The sequence below is a fragment of the Monodon monoceros genome, unplaced genomic scaffold (genome assembly GCF_005190385.1).
Source record: "Monodon monoceros isolate NGI ecotype Baffin Bay Population unplaced genomic scaffold, NGI_Narwhal_1 Super_Scaffold_3, whole genome shotgun sequence".
NCBI classification, from domain to species: domain Eukaryota; kingdom Metazoa; phylum Chordata; class Mammalia; order Artiodactyla; family Monodontidae; genus Monodon; species Monodon monoceros.
In genome coordinates, this window is record NW_021703780.1 from 56082861 (window position 1) to 56100855 (window position 17995).

General features: G+C 45.1%; 1 protein-coding gene across 4 annotated transcripts in view; it reads right to left on the reverse strand.

The window, feature by feature from the left end:
* Positions 1–16757, reverse strand: part of LOC114907802 (zinc finger protein 660) — a 32356-nt gene extending 15599 nt beyond the window's left edge. Inside the window, exons 1-7 of one of the 4 annotated variants that reach the window (XM_029243769.1) lie at positions 16570–16757; positions 15679–15833; positions 14537–15077; positions 10380–10551; positions 8929–9020; positions 8403–8532; positions 3765–5973 (exon numbers count right to left, since the gene is read on the reverse strand). In XM_029243769.1, the coding sequence (XP_029099602.1) occupies positions 4520–5973; positions 8403–8532; positions 8929–9020; positions 10380–10551; positions 14537–14959 (2271 nt within the window). In that variant the 5' untranslated portion in view covers positions 14960–15077; positions 15679–15833; positions 16570–16757 and the 3' untranslated portion in view covers positions 3765–4519. Of the gene's footprint in view, positions 1–3764; positions 5974–8402; positions 8533–8928; positions 9021–10379; positions 10552–14536; positions 15078–15678 lie in introns of those variants that run through there. The other 3 variants (XM_029243774.1, XM_029243770.1, XM_029243771.1) reach the window with 3 other exon arrangements.
* Between the last annotated feature and the right edge of the window lie 1238 nt (positions 16758–17995).

Below are 17995 nucleotides of genomic sequence, written 5' to 3' on the forward strand. Positions count from 1 at the left end.
CCAACTGTACATACATCTCTAGAAAAGTTTAAGTCATTGGACTGTGCCACCTAGGGTGGAAAAACATTACGTTTTCAGTCAGCTGCAAATTCCTAACCAAGAGCCACAGATCAGAAAAGGGGGTGGAACACCAAATATTTCTCTCAAACTGTTTTCACGCAGGGTATTCACAGGTCTTGAAAGGGAAAGCGCACTCATCCTACAGGGCATCCACCTGGGCAAAGTACAGGCCGTTGGTCCTGTGCATATATTAGTGGGAGGACTGTTGTGGTTCACTAAGGAATCAGTCTATAATGTCCTATCCTGGGTCAAATACCTGTACAACAAGGTACTTGGAGCCAGCTGACATCATAACACCTTCCCATTATCCCCCCTGGGCAAGAGTTTTATAAGGCCCCATCAGGCTAGAACACATCTTAATGTTAGGGGGGATAGGGGGTTTGTTTTTAATTTTCTATAGAGCAAAAGCCACCCTGTGGGTATTCACAATTTGTCCCTAACACCTAGAGTATCCTTTGTAACACTCCAAGAGGTCGACAACTTCACAGAAATGTCTTCCAGCATGGGACAGTACTCGTCAACTTGTCAGCACCCAAAATCTCTGGACCTTTCCTACTGGTCTTAGAAGTTGAATTACCAGGGTTTGGGATGCAGAATATAGTTGTGGAATATTTTCTTTGTGTTTAAGAGGTAAGAGGGTAAGTGTCCAGCTCCTAACACGTTTACCACCATATTTGGTCACCTGAACTATCTCCTGGGTATAAATTTTGTCTGTTTTTTTTTTTTAAATTTTTTGGCTGTGCCGCGCGTCATACAGGATCTTAGTTCCTGGATCAGGGATCGAACCGGTGCCCCCTGCAATGGAAGCATGGAGTCCTAACCACTGGAGCGCCAGGGAAGTCCCAAACTTTGATTTTTAAAAACAAATTGGGAGCTCTATCACACTGCTTACTGTAACTCTTTACTTGCATTGTGGACTCATGAATGGAGCAGAAGCCATGTGCTATAACTAAAAGCTTTTCTACACTTATTCCAGGAATAATATTTTTCAAAAATGTGTACAAAATAATAGAAGCTCTGGATGATTTCTTGTCCTCTAAAATCCAAAACAGATTATAACCCAGGTGGGTTTTGTTATGCCAAACAAGAAATAAACTATAACCAAGGCTTTCCCACACACGAATAAGTAGACTTCCTTGTAAGCATAAAGTCTCTGGTGGATGTTTCACACAACTGAATGTTTTCTCACACTTATCTCAGGAATAGTTTCTTTTCTCAGTTTGGAGTTGCCGAGGTAAAATAAAGTCTGAGTTGTGACTGAAGGTTTTTCCACATTCAGTTCTTTTAAAACAAAGCTATTCGCAACAGGTAGAGCACATGGAAGGAGCCTCCGCTGTACCCATAGTGTGAAGGCTGAGCGAAAAAGAAAAGAGGGCTCTGGGCGGAAGGTTTGCAACCAGATTAGCAAAATGTCGAGCTGCTCTTTTACTTCTTTACTGCTGCACAGCATATTAGTAATATAAATTTATAACTCACCTTCTAGCTCCAAGTCTAAACAGACAATTTTAACAGCATGCAAAGAGAATATAAAGCAATTCAAGGAAAACCCACTTTCCCTATCTTGGGGCAAATATTGTTGATTAGTGAAGAAAAAGACAAATGAAATATGAGGCTAATAAAAAGTCTCTGCAACTTAAGGCAGTGAAAGGACATATGAAAAAAATATATTCAAGGGACCTCCCTGGTGGTCCAGTGCTTAAGACTTCGTCTTCTAATGCAGGGGGTGCGGGTTGAATCCCTGATTGGGGAGCTAAGGACCCACATGACTCTCAGCCAAAAAACCAAAAATCATAAAACTGAAGCAATATTGTAACAGATTCAATAAAGACTTTAAAAATGGTCCACATCAAAAAAAAAAAAAAAAAAAAAACTTAAAAAGACCTCACAAACTTGGCAATCATGAAAGGAAAACTGAAAGGAAACCAAAATGTAAAACATTACGGATGGGGCTTCCCTGGTGGCGCAGTAGTTGGGAGTCCGCCTGCCGGTGCAGGGGACACGGGTTCGAGCCCTGGTCTGGGAGGATCCCACATGCTGCTGAGCAACTAAGCCCATGCGCCACCACTACTTAGCCTGCACTCTAGAGCCCGCGAGCCACAACTACTGAAGCCTGCAGGCCTACAGCCCGTGCTCCGCAACAAGAGAAGCCACTGCAGTGAAAGGCCTGTGCACTGCAGCAAGGAGTGGCCTCCGCTTGCCGCAACTAGAGAAAGCCCGCGCACAGCAAGGAAGACCCAGTGCAGCCTAAAAAATAAATAACTAAATAAAATCTATATAAAAAAATTGTGGATGAAACACAGCTCTAACTACATATACAAAAGAGAATAAAAGAACTTTACAGGGCTTCCCTGGTGGCGCAGTGGTTGAGAGTCCACCTGCCGATGCAGGGGACACGGGTTCGTGCCCTGGTCCAGGAAGATCCCACATGCCGCGGAGCAGCTGGGCCCGTGAGCCATGGCCGCTGAGCCTGCGCGTCTGGAGCCTGTGCTCTGCAACAGGAGAGGCTACAACAGTGAGAGGCCTGCGTACCGCAAAAAAAAAAAAAAAAAAAAAAAAAGAACTTTACAGAATACTAGGTGCAGCTTTATGCCACTCTCTGACAGTCCAGTAGAAAGGATGATTTCCAGATAGAGCTCACCAAAAGTTACAAAGAGGTAGAAACTTAAAGAGGGCAGTAATTGAAGAAATCAACATGTTGCTAAAGATTTATGCTTCTTGGGGTGGAGCAGGACAAAAAAAAAAAAGACTTGTCCCTCTCAATTCCCTCATCCCCCAAAATGGATCAAGCCCAGTTATTTTTACTGTTCAAAGAATAATTCCCACATTATTCAAACTCTTCCAGAGTAATTAAAGAAAAACAAATACATTTTGCAAGGCAGGCAAAACCTTATTAGTAAATTCAACTTGGTTCTGTACTTAAAACATTAACAAATGGATTCTATTCCAGGAATGCAAGGAAATTTCAATTATCTAGGAACTTGCTCCCCCTAAAATTACAAAAATAAAGGACATTATCCATGAAATTACAGATTTTTTTTTAAAAAAGGTAGAACTTAAAAACCATAACAAAAACTCAAAATACAAAATAATAATAATTATAGGGTATAGTATGTGCCAAGCACTCTTTTAAGTGCCTTACACTTATGAACTAATTTAACCCTCACAGCCCTGAGGTAGCTCCATTTTATATATGGAAGAGCTAGACACAAGGAAACTAAATGACTTACTCAGGATCACACATGTAAGAAAGTAAGGAGTCAGGATTTGAACCTCGAGTGCCAGGCACAAAAATCTATTCTCTTAACTACTGTATTATATTGCTGCTTCTAAAAATAGGAATAGGGACTTCCCTGGTGGTCCAGTCGTTTAGACTCCGAGCTTCAGATGCAGGGGATGTGGGTTTGATCCTTGGTCAGGGAACTAAGATGCTGCATGCTGTGCAGAATGGCCAAAACAAACAAAGAAAAAAATAGGAAAAAAAGGAAACTTCCTAAACCCAATAGAATATTTATGAGAAACCAATAATGAAGTAACAATAGTGAGACTTCCAGGGGTACACGTAGAAGGTATCAATGAGGGCTTTATATGAGATATCCTATGAAGAGATGTCACTTCTATCTTTAGAAGCTTCTAGTCTGGTGGGGATGGGGGGAGGGGAGATTGTGTCCAATTTAAGGATGATTCAATTACAGAGCTGAGTTTTCAAAAAGTATTTATTAAACTACCATATGAAAATTATTATCTATATACTAAAAGAAATAGATACTATACCCAACCTCAAAGAGCCTATAAGTTGGTATGAACACATATGCATTAAATACAGAATAATTTACAACGCAATTTAACAACAGTTGTACACATAGCACCAGCTAAGTCAAAGCACTGAGGTACAATGAATAGCAGTTTAAGATGAATGAAGACGTATTTGAAGAAGAAAGTCTTTCAGAGATGAGTTGGATCTGGCAGGTTCTGAGGGACACATATTAGCAAAAGAAAAAAGATTTTCTAGACAGGGAACATAAGTGATGAGGGACTATATTAGAAGTTCAAAAAGTAGATAAGGAGGGCCACAGCCAAGAGAAAGAAAGAATGAATCAGTACCTTGGAGAATAACTTTATGTAAATGGTAAAATGGAGGAAGTGGAACACAATAAGGAAATACCTCTGTTCTTGAGAAGTACACGTTCTGATTTTGGGACACCTAAGTAAGAAATGAGATAGATTTTTAAACACATGAAATAAAAGAAAGAAGGAAAGAAATCTACAAGCACATGAAATGTGTAGTCCTTAGTAGGGAAGGATGGTACTGTTACTCCCACTCTCCCACCTTCGTGACCACCAGAGAACGTTTAAGGAATGATCCACTTTGATTAGTGGTTCCAAGAGGAGACCAGGGTGAGCATACTTCTTCTATAGAAACCTTAACTCAGAGTTCCTTGCTGTCTTAGAGAATCACGTCTTAAAAAACAGACCGAGCCAGACCTGACTGCTTTTCTCCAGTGTGAGTTCGCTGGTGGTGATTGAAAGTAGAACGCTGACTGAAGGCTTTCCCACATTCAATACATTCATAGGGTTTCTCACCAGTGTGAACTCTCTGATGCACAATGAGCTGTGAGCTGTCACTAAAAGCCTTCTCACAATCTTTGCACTTATAGGGTTTCTCCCCAGTATGAGTTCTCTGATGTACCATAAGACTGGAGCTATAGCTGAAGACCTTCCCACATTCATTACATTCATAAGGTTTCTCACCAGTGTGAATTCTCTGGTGTATAATAAGATGTGAGTTTTGATTGAAGGATTTTCCACACTCATTGCATTTATAGGGCTTTTCACCCGTGTGAAGTCTCTGATGTCGAATGAGACATTTACTCAGACTGAATGCCTTACCACACTCATTACATTCAAAAGGTTTTTCTCCAGTATGAACTCGCTCATGGTCAACAAGTTGAGAGTTCTGATTGAAGGCTTTCCCACACTCACTGCATTTGAATGGTTTTTCCCCAGTGTGGAGGCTCTGATGTCGAATAAGACATTTACTTCGACTGAAGGCCTTGCCACATTCATTACACTCATAAGGCTTCTCCCCAGTGTGGATTCTCTGATGGTCAATAAGATTTCTGTTGGAACAGAAAGCTTTCCCACACTCATTACACTTGTAAGGTTTCTCTCCACTGTGAAGTACCTGATGGTGGACAAGGCTTTTACTCCGAATGAAGGCCTCCCCACACTCATTGCATTCATAGGGTTTCTCCCCAGTATGGGTTCTCTGGTGGTCAATGAGTTGAGAACTCTGAGTGAAAGCTTTTGCACATTCATTACATTTATATGATTTCTCCCCATTATGGAGTCTCTGTTGTTGAATGAGATGGGAGCTATGGCAATAGGTCTTTCCACAATCACTGCATTCATAGGGCTTTTCCCCTGTGTGGATTCTGAGATGGACTATGAGCTGAGAGGTCTGCCTGAAGGTCTTGCCACACTCATTGCACTCATAGGGTTTCTCTCCAGTGTGGATTCTCTGATGCCCAATGAGGTGAGAACTCCGATTAAAAGCTTTGCCACATTCATCACAGTGATAGAATTTCTGTCCCTTCAGAATTTCCTGATGTTCTGCAGGACTTGAGGACAGATCTGGATGTTCCTCAAGTTCCTTATATACATCACATTCATCTTTTGTGCATTCATTTTTATCCTCCTGTGTTATTTCCAAGAAATCACTCTTCAGTCTGCTCCCCTGTTCGCCTGAGGGTTGAACTTCTAGCTTCTCTAAAGCCTCTTCACAGGCATCTCCAGCTTCTGGTCCTCCAGGAATCACTCCATAGAGTACTCCTGAGGTCCTATCAGATGACTCTGTTTCTTCAGAAATTTCCTGCTGTGGAGGCAACTCTGAACTCTCCATCCTGTTCTCACCTGCTGCCAAAAGAAAGAAGAAAACAACTGTTACTCACTCTTACCCTACTGAGGAAATGAACTATCAGGAGCCTATGTACCTAAAAGAAAATTCGTATTATGGGTAAGGAATGAGGAGACACATTGAGAACAGGAGAGAAAATGAGAAAACAGCTCAAATTTCTCTTCATGGACAGAAAAACAATGAGGGGAAGCTGGTCAGTGGAGGAAGGCAGAAGAAGAGCTATCAGGACAGAGGGATGCTGAGCCAGCACAGCCAGGTGAACAGGCCAGTTGAAAGGCAAGAGACCAGACTGTAAAGCATGGTGTGATCTTCCAGAAGTCACTTAGATGCGACATCTCCTTAGTAAAATGATGAACTCTAAGGTCCTTTCCAACCATGACATTGTATGGCTCCACACTTCTCAGCAAAGATGTTGGGGAGAGAAAGTGGTGGCAAATACCTCAAATCAAATATGAGAAACAATGTGGGCAAACCTGAGAGTAGAAGGGAAATTTATATTATGAGGATATGATTAGGGAAAAGTGCATATAAAGGAGTGATTCTGGTGTAACAGGACAGTGACAAGATTTGGAGAATCCATGGGTAGAGAAATACTGGGGAAAAGTATTGAAGGGGAAAGCAAAGCTATAAAATTGGGCACCCCCTAGTCCCTGGAGCACTGACTGGTAAGTACAATACTGCACTCCTATAAAAACTAGGAATGGGGCTTCCCTGGTGGCGCAGTGGTTAAGAATCCACCTGACAATGCAGGGGACACGGGTTCGAGCCCTGGTCCGGGAAGATCCCACATGCCATGGAGCAGCTAAGCCCGTGCACCACAACTACTGAAGCCCACGTGCCACAACTACTGAAGCCTGTGCACCTAGATCCCGTGCTCTGTAACAAGAGAAGTCATCACAATGAGAAGCCCGTGCACCACAACAAAGAGTAGCCCCCACAAGCCGCAACTAGAGAAAGCCCGCTCGCAGCAACTAAGACCCAACACCGACTAAAATAAATAAATAAATAAGTAAATAAATAAAACTAATGGGGACTTTCCTGGCAGTCCAGTGCTTAAGACTTCGCCTTCCAATGCAGGGGGTGCGTGCTTGATCCCTGGTTGGGGAGCTAAGATCCCACATGCCTCCAGGACAAAAAACCAAATCATAAAACAGAAGCAATACTGTAATAAATTCAATAAAGACTTCAAAAATAGTCCACATCAAAAAAAAAACCCCAAAAAACTAAGAATGGCATCAATAACTTGAAATATAAATCAAACATGTTTTTGGTATCTTGATAATCAGGAATCATAAGGAAAGTGAGCAGTTGAATATTTGCTTTTAAATTCTAGGATTTTTCAGTACAAAAACTGGGAGAATGCAGAGCAATTATGGTTATAGCTTAACCTAAAAATGTTGGTTCCTTTCAATGACATCTACATCAGGGCTATAAACCTTCATGCTAATTTAGTGTGTGCAAGTTGTAGATGTCTGAATCTCTCACTTCTAAGCCCACCCTCTCCAGAGTAGGCTACTGTCCTAGACCGGTCAAGCCCAGAACCTGCCCTGACAACAGCTCCTTCCATGAAGCAGCCCTGCCCCAGTCTTTCTGAAGGAGAAGCTGAGGCAACCATGCTTTGTGTCAAACAACCCAGCTCATCCCATGATGGACAACAGGTGACTGGAACAGGGCCAAGCACTAGACCCAAGTGTGGCTTATATGTAGATTAATCATCCACCTCTGTGCAGCAAGGACCAAAGTTCTGCTCAAACAAAGATGTTATTTAATGGCTGAACCACCCTTGGAGCTCCTCTCTACATAAATTCTGAACTGAAGGTAGGACAAGATGAAGGAAATTACAAGTAGAAGCCCAAGCTGAAATGATGCATGGAGAGAAGGCAAGCCATCGGGAGCCAAAGCAAGCAGAACGTGTGAGGAAACAGAAAGTATGACTAAAAAGGAGCTCTGACAAAAGATTCAGAGTGAAGAGAATGGGTATCAGAGGGAGGAGAAAACAGATACACAGAGCACAGCTGTCTTACGACACTGGTGTAAAAATCCTTTCACTTTTGCTGCTGTGGCTCCCAGGCTCCCAAGTCCCTACAAGGCTTTGTTTCCCGAAGTCTGGTCTAGCTGGTCAGTTTGTTCTAGGTTTCCATTCCTTTAGCCTTATTGTAAGTAACTTAGCTCATTGCTTACAACTGAGTGGCTTTCTATTCCTTCCAACAACAAACTCTAACTAAACCAGCCCAGTTCAATTAATAAGAAAGTAAAAAGAATGTTAATAACTGTTAAAGTGGATGATGATGTAGAGGGGTTCATTATACTATTCTCTCCACTTTGTCTCTTTATATTTTCATAATAAAAAGTTAAAAAAAGAAAAAGAATATAGCAAAGAATATGTAAAGAAGGCTGACTCTAAGTTACTGGGTAACAGAGTCATTACCCAATGAAGCCAGGCTGCAGCAATTTTCTGGCACGATGTTCCGGTACAGGGCTGCTTTCTGGCTGAGTGCTGTACCTTTCCACTTCTTCTGAGTATAGTCCACAGACAGGAACTCGAACTCTGCAGCCTCCTGGAATGACAAGCTTCTACTGCTCAGGGACATTCCCAGCCTGGAAAGCAGTCATTAGGGGCACCAAGAGGACAGGGTCGGGGAATCTGGTGGTAAAATGGGCGGGGGGTGGGGGGGAGGGAATCTGGGAAAGACAGATTAAAAGGGGGAATTCCCTGGTGGTCCAGTGGTTAAGACTCAGTGCTTTCACTGTCATGGGCCCGGGTTCAATCCCTGGTTGGGGAACTATTATAAGATCCCACAAGCCGTGGGGTGCAGCCAAAAAAAAAAAAAGGACAAATCTAGGACAGGACCAGCTCCAGGGGAAGCCACAGGAGCAGACTCAGAATGGGCCAGAGGCCCGGAGATGAGCTCTAGCTATTCCTGGGCCACAGACTTGGAACTCAGGAAGCTCACCTGGGGCCTGACCATCCGGAGCACAGTTGCCGCTGCTTGGTCTCCTACGTTCCCCACTTGGGGAAGGGCAGGCACTGGGGAAGCATGCTGAGCTGAGGGAGGAAAGAAAGCTCTGAGTGGGACCAGCCCTGCTCTTGGCTCCAATGAGATCTGTATCCCAGCAAGTGGATTCAGGAGAACCCACACACACGGACCCTCATCCCTGTTCCATAAAGGCATTATCCTTTGTGAGCTGTGAACTTTTCCTGGAGGCAAGAAGGTCCCTGTTCAAACCGAACTGGCGGTTCCTTCCAGCCCTCTCTCTCCCACTCTCGGAAGGAAGCTACACTTCTGACCACCTTCTCTCCCATGGCTTCCCCAGCAGCAGCCTGCCTGGCCTCCCCCTCACCTCTCTGCCCCTCATTCCCTGGCTTCTCTTCCTGCACCTGCCCTCTCATCACGGACACTGCAGGCGTTCAGGCCTCAGAGCTTCCCCTTTCCCTCTCTCAGAGATCTCACGACTCCCAATCTCTGCTCTTAAGCTGTCAGTTCTCTCTGAGACCCATATCACAAGCCTCCAGTTGCCTATTGGACATTTCACTTGGGTGTCCCACAACACCTGAAATTCAGTGTCTAAAGTGCATGTTTCCATCTTCCTTTCCTGACTTCCCCAAGTTTTCTCAGTGATTCCAAACATTGGCCAAAACCCGCTAATTCTCCCTCCTCTCCATTGTCCCATGGATTCTTCGTTCAAATACGTGTCACATCTATCACTTTCCATTCCACTCAAACCCACTCAGGCAATTAGTGCCTCACATCTGTTCTACACTAGCCTCCTAGTGAGGCTCCCGGTCACTGGTCTCCACACTCAACCCACAGTGCTCATGTGCCACAGTAATCCTTCTGAAATACTGTTTCTAACGCTTCAATCCCCTGCCCCCAAAATCTTCCTGGCCTCCATCCAAAGGCCCTGCACAAGCAGACCTCAGGCTCCCAAATACGTCCTTCCTGACCCGACCTCAATGGGGTCCAAGGAACTCCCACCTAGCGAGTGTCTTTGCTCCAGCCCTCCATGATCTCGCTCACCGTTTACAATGTCCACATGGCTCATTCGTGACGGCATCAAATGCCTGCGGACAGATATCACTCACATGTATCTTATGAGGCTGCCTCTTCTTGCACTTAGGACTGACTCTCTGCCAACTAGATAACAAGCTCTTTGGAAGCAGTGCCGGCATACTACATCTCTCTGGTCCTCAACAGTGCCTTGCCGTGAAACGTGCTTGACAAAAATGTGCTAAATACACGAATGATTGGAGAATAAGCAAAAGGAACAAAGTCACTAGGGAAGGAAGACACAGGGCAGGGCAATAAGGGACTCCAATGGGGTGGGATATGGGGAGATGAAGGAAAGGAGACTCCAAAATAGAGAAGGAGGAATGACTTAAGGCCAAAGCGGGGGGAGTGAGTACCAGAGTGCCCACTGGGGAGGTGGTGGTGTGCCCCAGGGTCACCAGGAGGCTCCAGGTGGGCTCCGGGTGCCGAACCCTCACTGAGGAGTGAGGTAGGAGGAGATTCCTCTGTTGCACCCAAGGCTGTCATCTCCTCCAAATGCATTTCCTGTTCCTGTGCTGGAGCTGAAACCTAGAGACAAGGAAATAAAATTGGGTCCAAAAGAGCATCCTTGAAGGTACAGAACCCAAAACCTCTAAGAAGCACCCCCACGAGAGGAAGCCAGGGAAAGAAGAGCCAGAGGGTCCTTCTAGCCCCACCAGTAAGCCAACTGGGGCAAAAATGCCAAAGCAGGATCTACAGCTTACAATCCTATTTGCCATCCCTCTGTTGACCCTTTCGGTAGGAGCTTCAAGACCAGATTATATAACCATTTCCACTCCGTGTCAGTGTTTCAGACACACATTTGCTTATGAAGAACCCCCTGGAAAAAGGAGTTAGGAAAGTAATTCAGTACACTCCCTAGGGCCTCAGCCTACAGAATAGATCAATCAGAAGTACCAAGGAAGTAAAAAGTGACAGGTGTATGTACCTGTATGTGCACAAATAATGCTACTGAGGCCGACAGCTGGAGCAATACCCCAGAACAGCAGCTGACAAACCTCAGCTTTTCCAACGTCTCTCAGCAAAAGTGTCTCCTCTTCAGAGAAGCCATCCCTGACCACACTGACAAAGCAAGGATAGTCACACTCTCTCAAATTACCTGGTTATGTTTTCTAGAGCATACATTAGTCTTTAAATTATCTTATTTATACCTTTATTGTCTATTTCTCTGCCAATGAAGTATAAGCGTTTTGAGGGTGAGCACTCTGTCTTGGTCACTAGCTCCTAGAACAATGCTTAGCCCAATGGTGGTGTTCAATTAATATTTGCTGACTGACTTCCTCTCAATATTTTGCTAAGAGTTATCTGCAAACTTGGTTTTCAATATGTACTATCTCTCCCCAAAAATTTATACAAAAAGTCAAACAGAAAAAAAAAATTTAAAAAGAAAAGTCAAATAGGATCACATAACACCAATCTTTAGAGACCTCAAGAATATCTCAGAGCACAGACCTTTTATTTTCTAACCCTTGCTTGTTGTCATCAAATCAGTTCCTCACAATCTCATGGTTACTACTTGTACCAGCATTTGGAGCAGAAAGTCTAAAACATTATCTAAATAAATCACTTTTTTTTTTTTTTTTGTGGTACGCGGGCCTCTCATTGTTGTGGCCTCTCCCGTTGCGGAGCACAGGCTTCGGACGCGCAGGCTCAGTGGCCATGGCTCACGGGCCCAGCCGCTCTGCGGTATGTGGGATCTTCCCGGACCGGGGCACGAACCCGTGTCCCCTGCATCGGCAGGCGGACTCTCAACCACTGCGCCACCAGGGAAGCCCAATAAATCACTTTTTAAAAATTGAAATATAGTTGATTTACAATGTTGTGTTAGTTTCAGGTGTACAGCAAAGCAATTCAGTTATACATACACATATATTCATTCTTTTCCAGATTCTTTTCCCTTATAGGTTATTAAAGAATATTGAGCAGAGTTCCCTGTCCTATACAGTAGGTCCTTGTTGATTATCTTAAATAAATCACATTTATAAGCTCATTCACTCTGGCATGTGCATAGCAGAGCATAAGGTGAAAATAACTTCTCCTTCAACAAAACACATGGATTTGCCCTACTGGGTTACATCTGCTGAGAAGTTAGGGGGCTCTCTCCTTTAGTGTATATCTCTCCAATGGAATGGTAGGTCCAAGAGGCTCCCTGCAGTCTGGGGTTCCCCAGCTCTCCCATGGATGGTTCTTATAAATGGGACTTAGAGCTCTTAAATACAGCAGCTGTGGGTACTGGCAGAAGATAGAACTTAACTGCACTGTGATAACACAACCTTGTAATTCACTGACAATTAAATCCTGATAAAGTTCCTATTCATTACCTAGGACTCGTAAGTGTCCTCTCCTCGCAGGCCATGAAAACCCCATTCCAATTTTCATTCCAAGATGGCATTCCACAACAAGACATTAGGGAAAAGGTAGTGGCTTAGAATCTAGGGAGCTGGAAAATCCTGGTTCCCACACACATGGACAAAGGGACTGCTTACTAGCTCTGTCACCTTAGATGAGCCAATTAACTTCTCCGTGTTTGCATCGCTTGTCAAATGGAGATAATGATTACTATCTGCATACCTTGTAAGCCTGCTAGGACCTCAAATTAAAAAAGATATAAGAGCATTCTGTAAATTCTGCAGCCCAGTAGGGATGCCTCTACCACTCTCTCCAGCCCCAATGTGCACACATGTGCATGCTCACTCCTGCTGATCAGAATGACATTCCTTAATCTCCTCCTGGCAAACTCCCATGAAAACGCCTGTTTTTTCATTTAGTCGTAAAAACATTTTCTGAATCCAGGCTAGGTGAGATAGTCCTGTTCTCATGTCCTTATGTCACAAAACTTAAGCTGATGACAGTGGCAGAGTAAGAAATGGATTCCAAAGATCCCACTTCTAGGCTAGAGCCATGAGTGTTCAGCTGCCCTGACTGTCAACTGTTAGTCACTCTCTTGGGTTTGTGACTCAGTCACCTTTCTTCTGAGGCTCCCTGGATAAAAGACAGTTTTAATGGAGGCTATATTCTCTTCTGCTTAAGCAAAAGAAGGCGGGAGATAGGGAAATTTTCCTTCTACCCTCCTCACTAAATAGCACTCTAAACATTTCTTCAACCACTTGTCCTTGCCTATGGTTGGGCCTAGCTGCTCTCTAGACCCTACTGATAGTTGATTTATCCCTGTGTTTACTTGTTTAAACAAGGAAATAACGATTGACAATGTATCTGATACTGTCAGAGGGTACTGGCTATTACCTCTGGAAGAAGTCTAGCCCTAGAACTCCAATCAATTGGAATTAATTCCCTAGGCCTAGATATGTAATCAGTTTTGAAAAAGCACTGAATAAAAATGATGTACTGGGTACTAAGGAAATTTCACTGGTACTGGTTTTCCCTGGTAAAGCACAAAGGAGGAAAAGTAGAGGGGACCCTAATCCATCGTGCTCAGTTACAAGGGAGCAACTGGAGACTCATCAGGAAGAACTGACTCATCCATGGTGTGATGGTCTTTTGATGTCAGTTTAGCTCTAATCTAGGTGTTGCTGTGATGGTATGGTGTACAAGTATTAAAATTCATAATCAGTTTAAGTAAGGGAGGTTATCTCAGATAATCTGGACGGACCTGATTCAATCAGTTGCAAGGCCTTAAAATCAGAGCTGAAGGTTCACGAAGAAGGAATTCTCTTTGTGGACAGCAGCTTCAGCCTATGCCTGAGAGTTCTAGCCTGAACTTTCTGACAGCCTACCTTACAAATTTCTGACTTGACCTGTCAACTCCCCCAACGACAGGTCACTTTCTAGCAATATATATATGTATGTATATATATAATTTCCTACTGGTTTTGCTTCTGTGGCTGAACCCTGACTAATACACATAGTCACTGAACTAGTTAGCTCTGTGATCCTAGAAGCCAGATTTCCCACTGTTATGACACTGCTGACTCTCCAACTTTTCCTTTTGAGTTACCCTGGCTTAAAATTTGAGAGAACCCCAGAAAGTAGGGAAAATCAAAAATAGAATTAAAGAAGCAAAAAGATCCCAGTTGGGTTTGGAAAGCTAGAAAAGAACAAAATGATGATGAGGCCCAGAACTGTTATATCTCATAAGGAACCTAAAAGGCAGGAAAACAGCACAGTAACTTGGAGAAATCCGAGGAAGTAATGAGAACTTCTCAAATGAGGGCCCATGTTATCAGCATACCCTAAGGGCTACTTCTCCCTGACATGCTTCCCTATTCTAACCAGTGTGCGGATCCTCTGCCTGTCAGGAGCACTCTGTGGAGCTCCAGGCTGCAGCTAGGTTCACGACACAGCACTTCACAAAGTAATTCACAGAGCGTGGCTGGGATCTGCATTTTTGTTTAAGGCTAGGAGCACAAAACTCTTTCCCCTTTATACATGGCACTGGTTCAGGAATCCCAAAGGCAAACCAGCTTAGGGCCTAGGGAATGGAGAATGTCTATTCTCAGGCTACCCCAAGCAGTATAGAATGGTTCCAGATGCCATTCTAGACTCGGCCGCTCACCTCTCCTGGTCCACTAACGTGTCTCTGGAAATCCTCCACCACAGCCACAGCCTCCTCACCACTTTCAGGGTGATGCAGCTGCACCCAGGTCCGCAGTTCCCCTGGCAGGATGCTCAGGAACTGCTCCAGGACGAGCAGCTCCAGGATCTGCTCCTTGGTGTGCACCTCCGGCATCAGCCACCAGCGGCAGAGCTCCCGGAGCCGGCTCAGTGCCTCCTGTGGCCCAGACATCTCATGATAACATAACTGCCTGAAGTGCAGCCGGAAAATTTCACAGACAGGTGGGTGATTCTTTTGGAGACTGCAGCCCTGTCCCCAGCTCTGGCTCTCCGGCTCCTGTTTCACGGTCAAGCGCCCCTCCTGCCTCTGGAGAACAGCACCCCTGGGGATGAGGCCTGAAGTTCCCCTGCCTTGGGCGGCCATCGTGACACCAAAGAGAAGCTTGTTTCAGTTGTGGTTTGTCCGATTAAAATGATGGTCTGTAATTCAGATCTCAGAAGCTGTTGTCAGAGTTGAGGATGTAGGGTGATGGAAACATCACCTACAGAAACATCAAGAGAGAAATCAGAGTCCCCAGAGTGCTCAGCCCCAGGCGGATGACAGACCCTCCACAGTTAAAAAGCAAAGCTCTAGAAAAAAGAAAAAGGAGCACAACCAGGGCAGTCTCTCTAAGCATCTCTCCAAGTAACTTCCTTAAAGTTTCAGTGGCTCCCATCACCTACAGGATAAAACCTAAATGTCTATGCCTAGCATCCACAACCTGGCCTGAGGCCTCTATTCTAGCCACACCCCCTACCACTTTCCCCAGGTACCCACCAGGCTAGAAAGACTGCAATGATCTCCAAATGTGAGATATGCAAGCTAATCCAAAAGGTAGATAAAAAAATACTAGGTTGTTATTTAACTATTTAGTGGATGTTTTATAATGTGCACTGAAATTTGTACAACAGTACATACCTTTAACTCACAAATAAACCTATGTTGGAAATGCATGCTCAAAACTCTTCTACTCTACTCTTTTGTAATAGAGATGCACAATAAAGAAAGTTAGCAACTAAAGCTCTAAAGACACAGCTAGAAGCCACACATACTCTTTCTCTGGATTTTTCTGCTTCTGAAACTTTTGACAAACACCTACTCACCTGTCAAGACCCAGAACAAATTCTATTTTTCTCTTGAAGGCATTCCTGATTGCCCCATGCAGGAAGGGGAGCTGGTCACCTCCCTCTCCGTACTTCTCAGTGTAACATTGTATTTTAACGAATTTATGCACAACTCATCACTCACACGCTCCAAACTGCTGGATGGCCACAAAAGAAAAGGAACCCAATGGAGTAAGAAATGCCAGACTCTTTTCTACTCAACCCACTTCCCCTAGAAAGCCTTGCTGATCTCTCCAGGCTTAAGTGTGGTTACTGCCTCAGTGAACCCACAGTACCTTTTTCTTCAAACCTCTGCTAGAGCACTTCTCACACTGTGTTTGGGACTTACACGACTGCCTCCTCCACTTTATGGGAGAGCTCAAAGGGCAGAGCTGGTTCCCAGTCATCTTTGTACGTGTGTGTGTACTTGGCATACAGAGGCCCATATCTGGGAAGCGAACGAATGATACTGAAGTTGGGGGTGGGGGCGACTTTTATCCAGTTTACATACTGTAAAACCCTGAAAATCAGCACCTTAGTGGTAACTAAGGCATCTGTGCTATGCTTCCAATTCACCATGCGTCTTGGTACCTTGGGTAAGCTACTCTCTCCAGGGCTCAATTTCTTTAAAAAGACAAAGACAGACTTAAAAATCTGTGAGTCTGCTCTGAAATACATAGAAAGTTCAGGCCATTTTCCTACTTCCCTTACTGCTCCGAATGCTCAGCCCCTCATCTCATCTGGATTTTTGGCTCTCCAAGCTATACTTCACGTCTGAAATTCTGACTGCGTCTGACCCACTTCTGACGCTTCGTACTGTCTTCCAGCGCAAGGCTGGGAAAACGTCTATCTACATTTCGCGTTCGACCAGGCTTCTGCGGCGCCGCTCACCTGGCCACGTCTGCCCTGCTCATCGCTGTACCCGCAGGTGCTGGGCTCGGTGCCAGGCACGGCTGGTCAGCGCACTGGGACAAAGAGGCGGCTCTACATCTGGCGGCTTCTGAGCGTCACGGGGACCGCGCCGCCAGCCGCGGGGCGAAGAGTGGGTCGGGCTGGCGTAGCCGACCTGGGCTGTGGGCGGCCGCAGCTCCAGCCTAGCGGCCCCGGGCCCCAGCAACACTTCTCCCCCCGCCCCGGGCCCGCTCACCAGGAAACCGCGCCCGCGACCCCAGAACTCCAGATGCCGCCGCGGCCGGCGTAAGCGAAAACAATGGCCGGGCCGGAAGCGAGAGAGGCCCCACTTCCGGTCCCTCCAGGATCCCGGAAGTCTCGGTTGAGAAAGTGGGCGCCCGGGACCCCGCGACCCCGCAGCCACACAGCTGGTGACACCTTGGGCGCGGAGACCACCCCCTCCGGGCCTGGCTGGGGCACAGCGGCGGCAGCGGGGAGGGGGCTCAACTGAGGCCTCAGGCTGCACACGTGTCGCTCTCAGACCATTCTAGGACTGGGCGAACCTGCCGCACCCCAGCTTTGTCGCTTCCCCTCCTGGTGGCCTTGGGAAAGAAAACCTAACCTCTGAGCCTGTTTTTTCAAATGAAAAATGCAGAGCACAGCGTGCGCCTGACACGGCTGTGAGAGCTGAAAGGGGTAACATAAGGACACTACACAGCAAAAGACCTGACATCCTGAGCACACAGTCAGATATTATTATACTGTATGTGATGCCCAGGGCATTTTCACCCAATGTGAGTCTTAATGAAATGAGCAACAGGTATCTCCGTCTTACTAAAGAAGGAATGAGCCCAGAGATTGTGATATTTTGGCCGGCAGGTGTGGTTAATCTTTCCTAAAACAAAACAAGCACTCTGGTGTCCAAGGAGAGGCCCCCTAGGGAGGGCCAAGAAGCCAATAAAAAGTGGGAAGTTATGAAGACAACATAATCTAGATGCAATTGTCTAGTCTAATATCTGGGAGGCAGGTGTTACCCAGGTGGACTTCACCTGGAAGAACGGTTTGCATACAGAAGCATGTGAACAGGTCCCTACTGCTAAAAGGATTGAGGAGGCTCTGAAGGCACAACCTCCAAAAACGAATGATATATGGGGCTAACGAAAAGCCTCTGCAACTTGAGGCAGTAAAAGGACATATGAAAAAAATATATTCAAGAAAAACTTGAGTTCCAAAGAGAAACAAAGGGCAAAGGATAACATCAGCCACATTTCCAGTGGAGTTAACTATGTATCTTATGCATTGGGTTGGCCAAAAGGCTCGCTCGGGTTTTTCCATAACATCTTACAGAAAAACCCTGATGAACTTTTTGGCCAACCCAATATCTTGTTGTAGCCCAGCAAGTAGTTCCTTTACAGGGTCCGAAGTA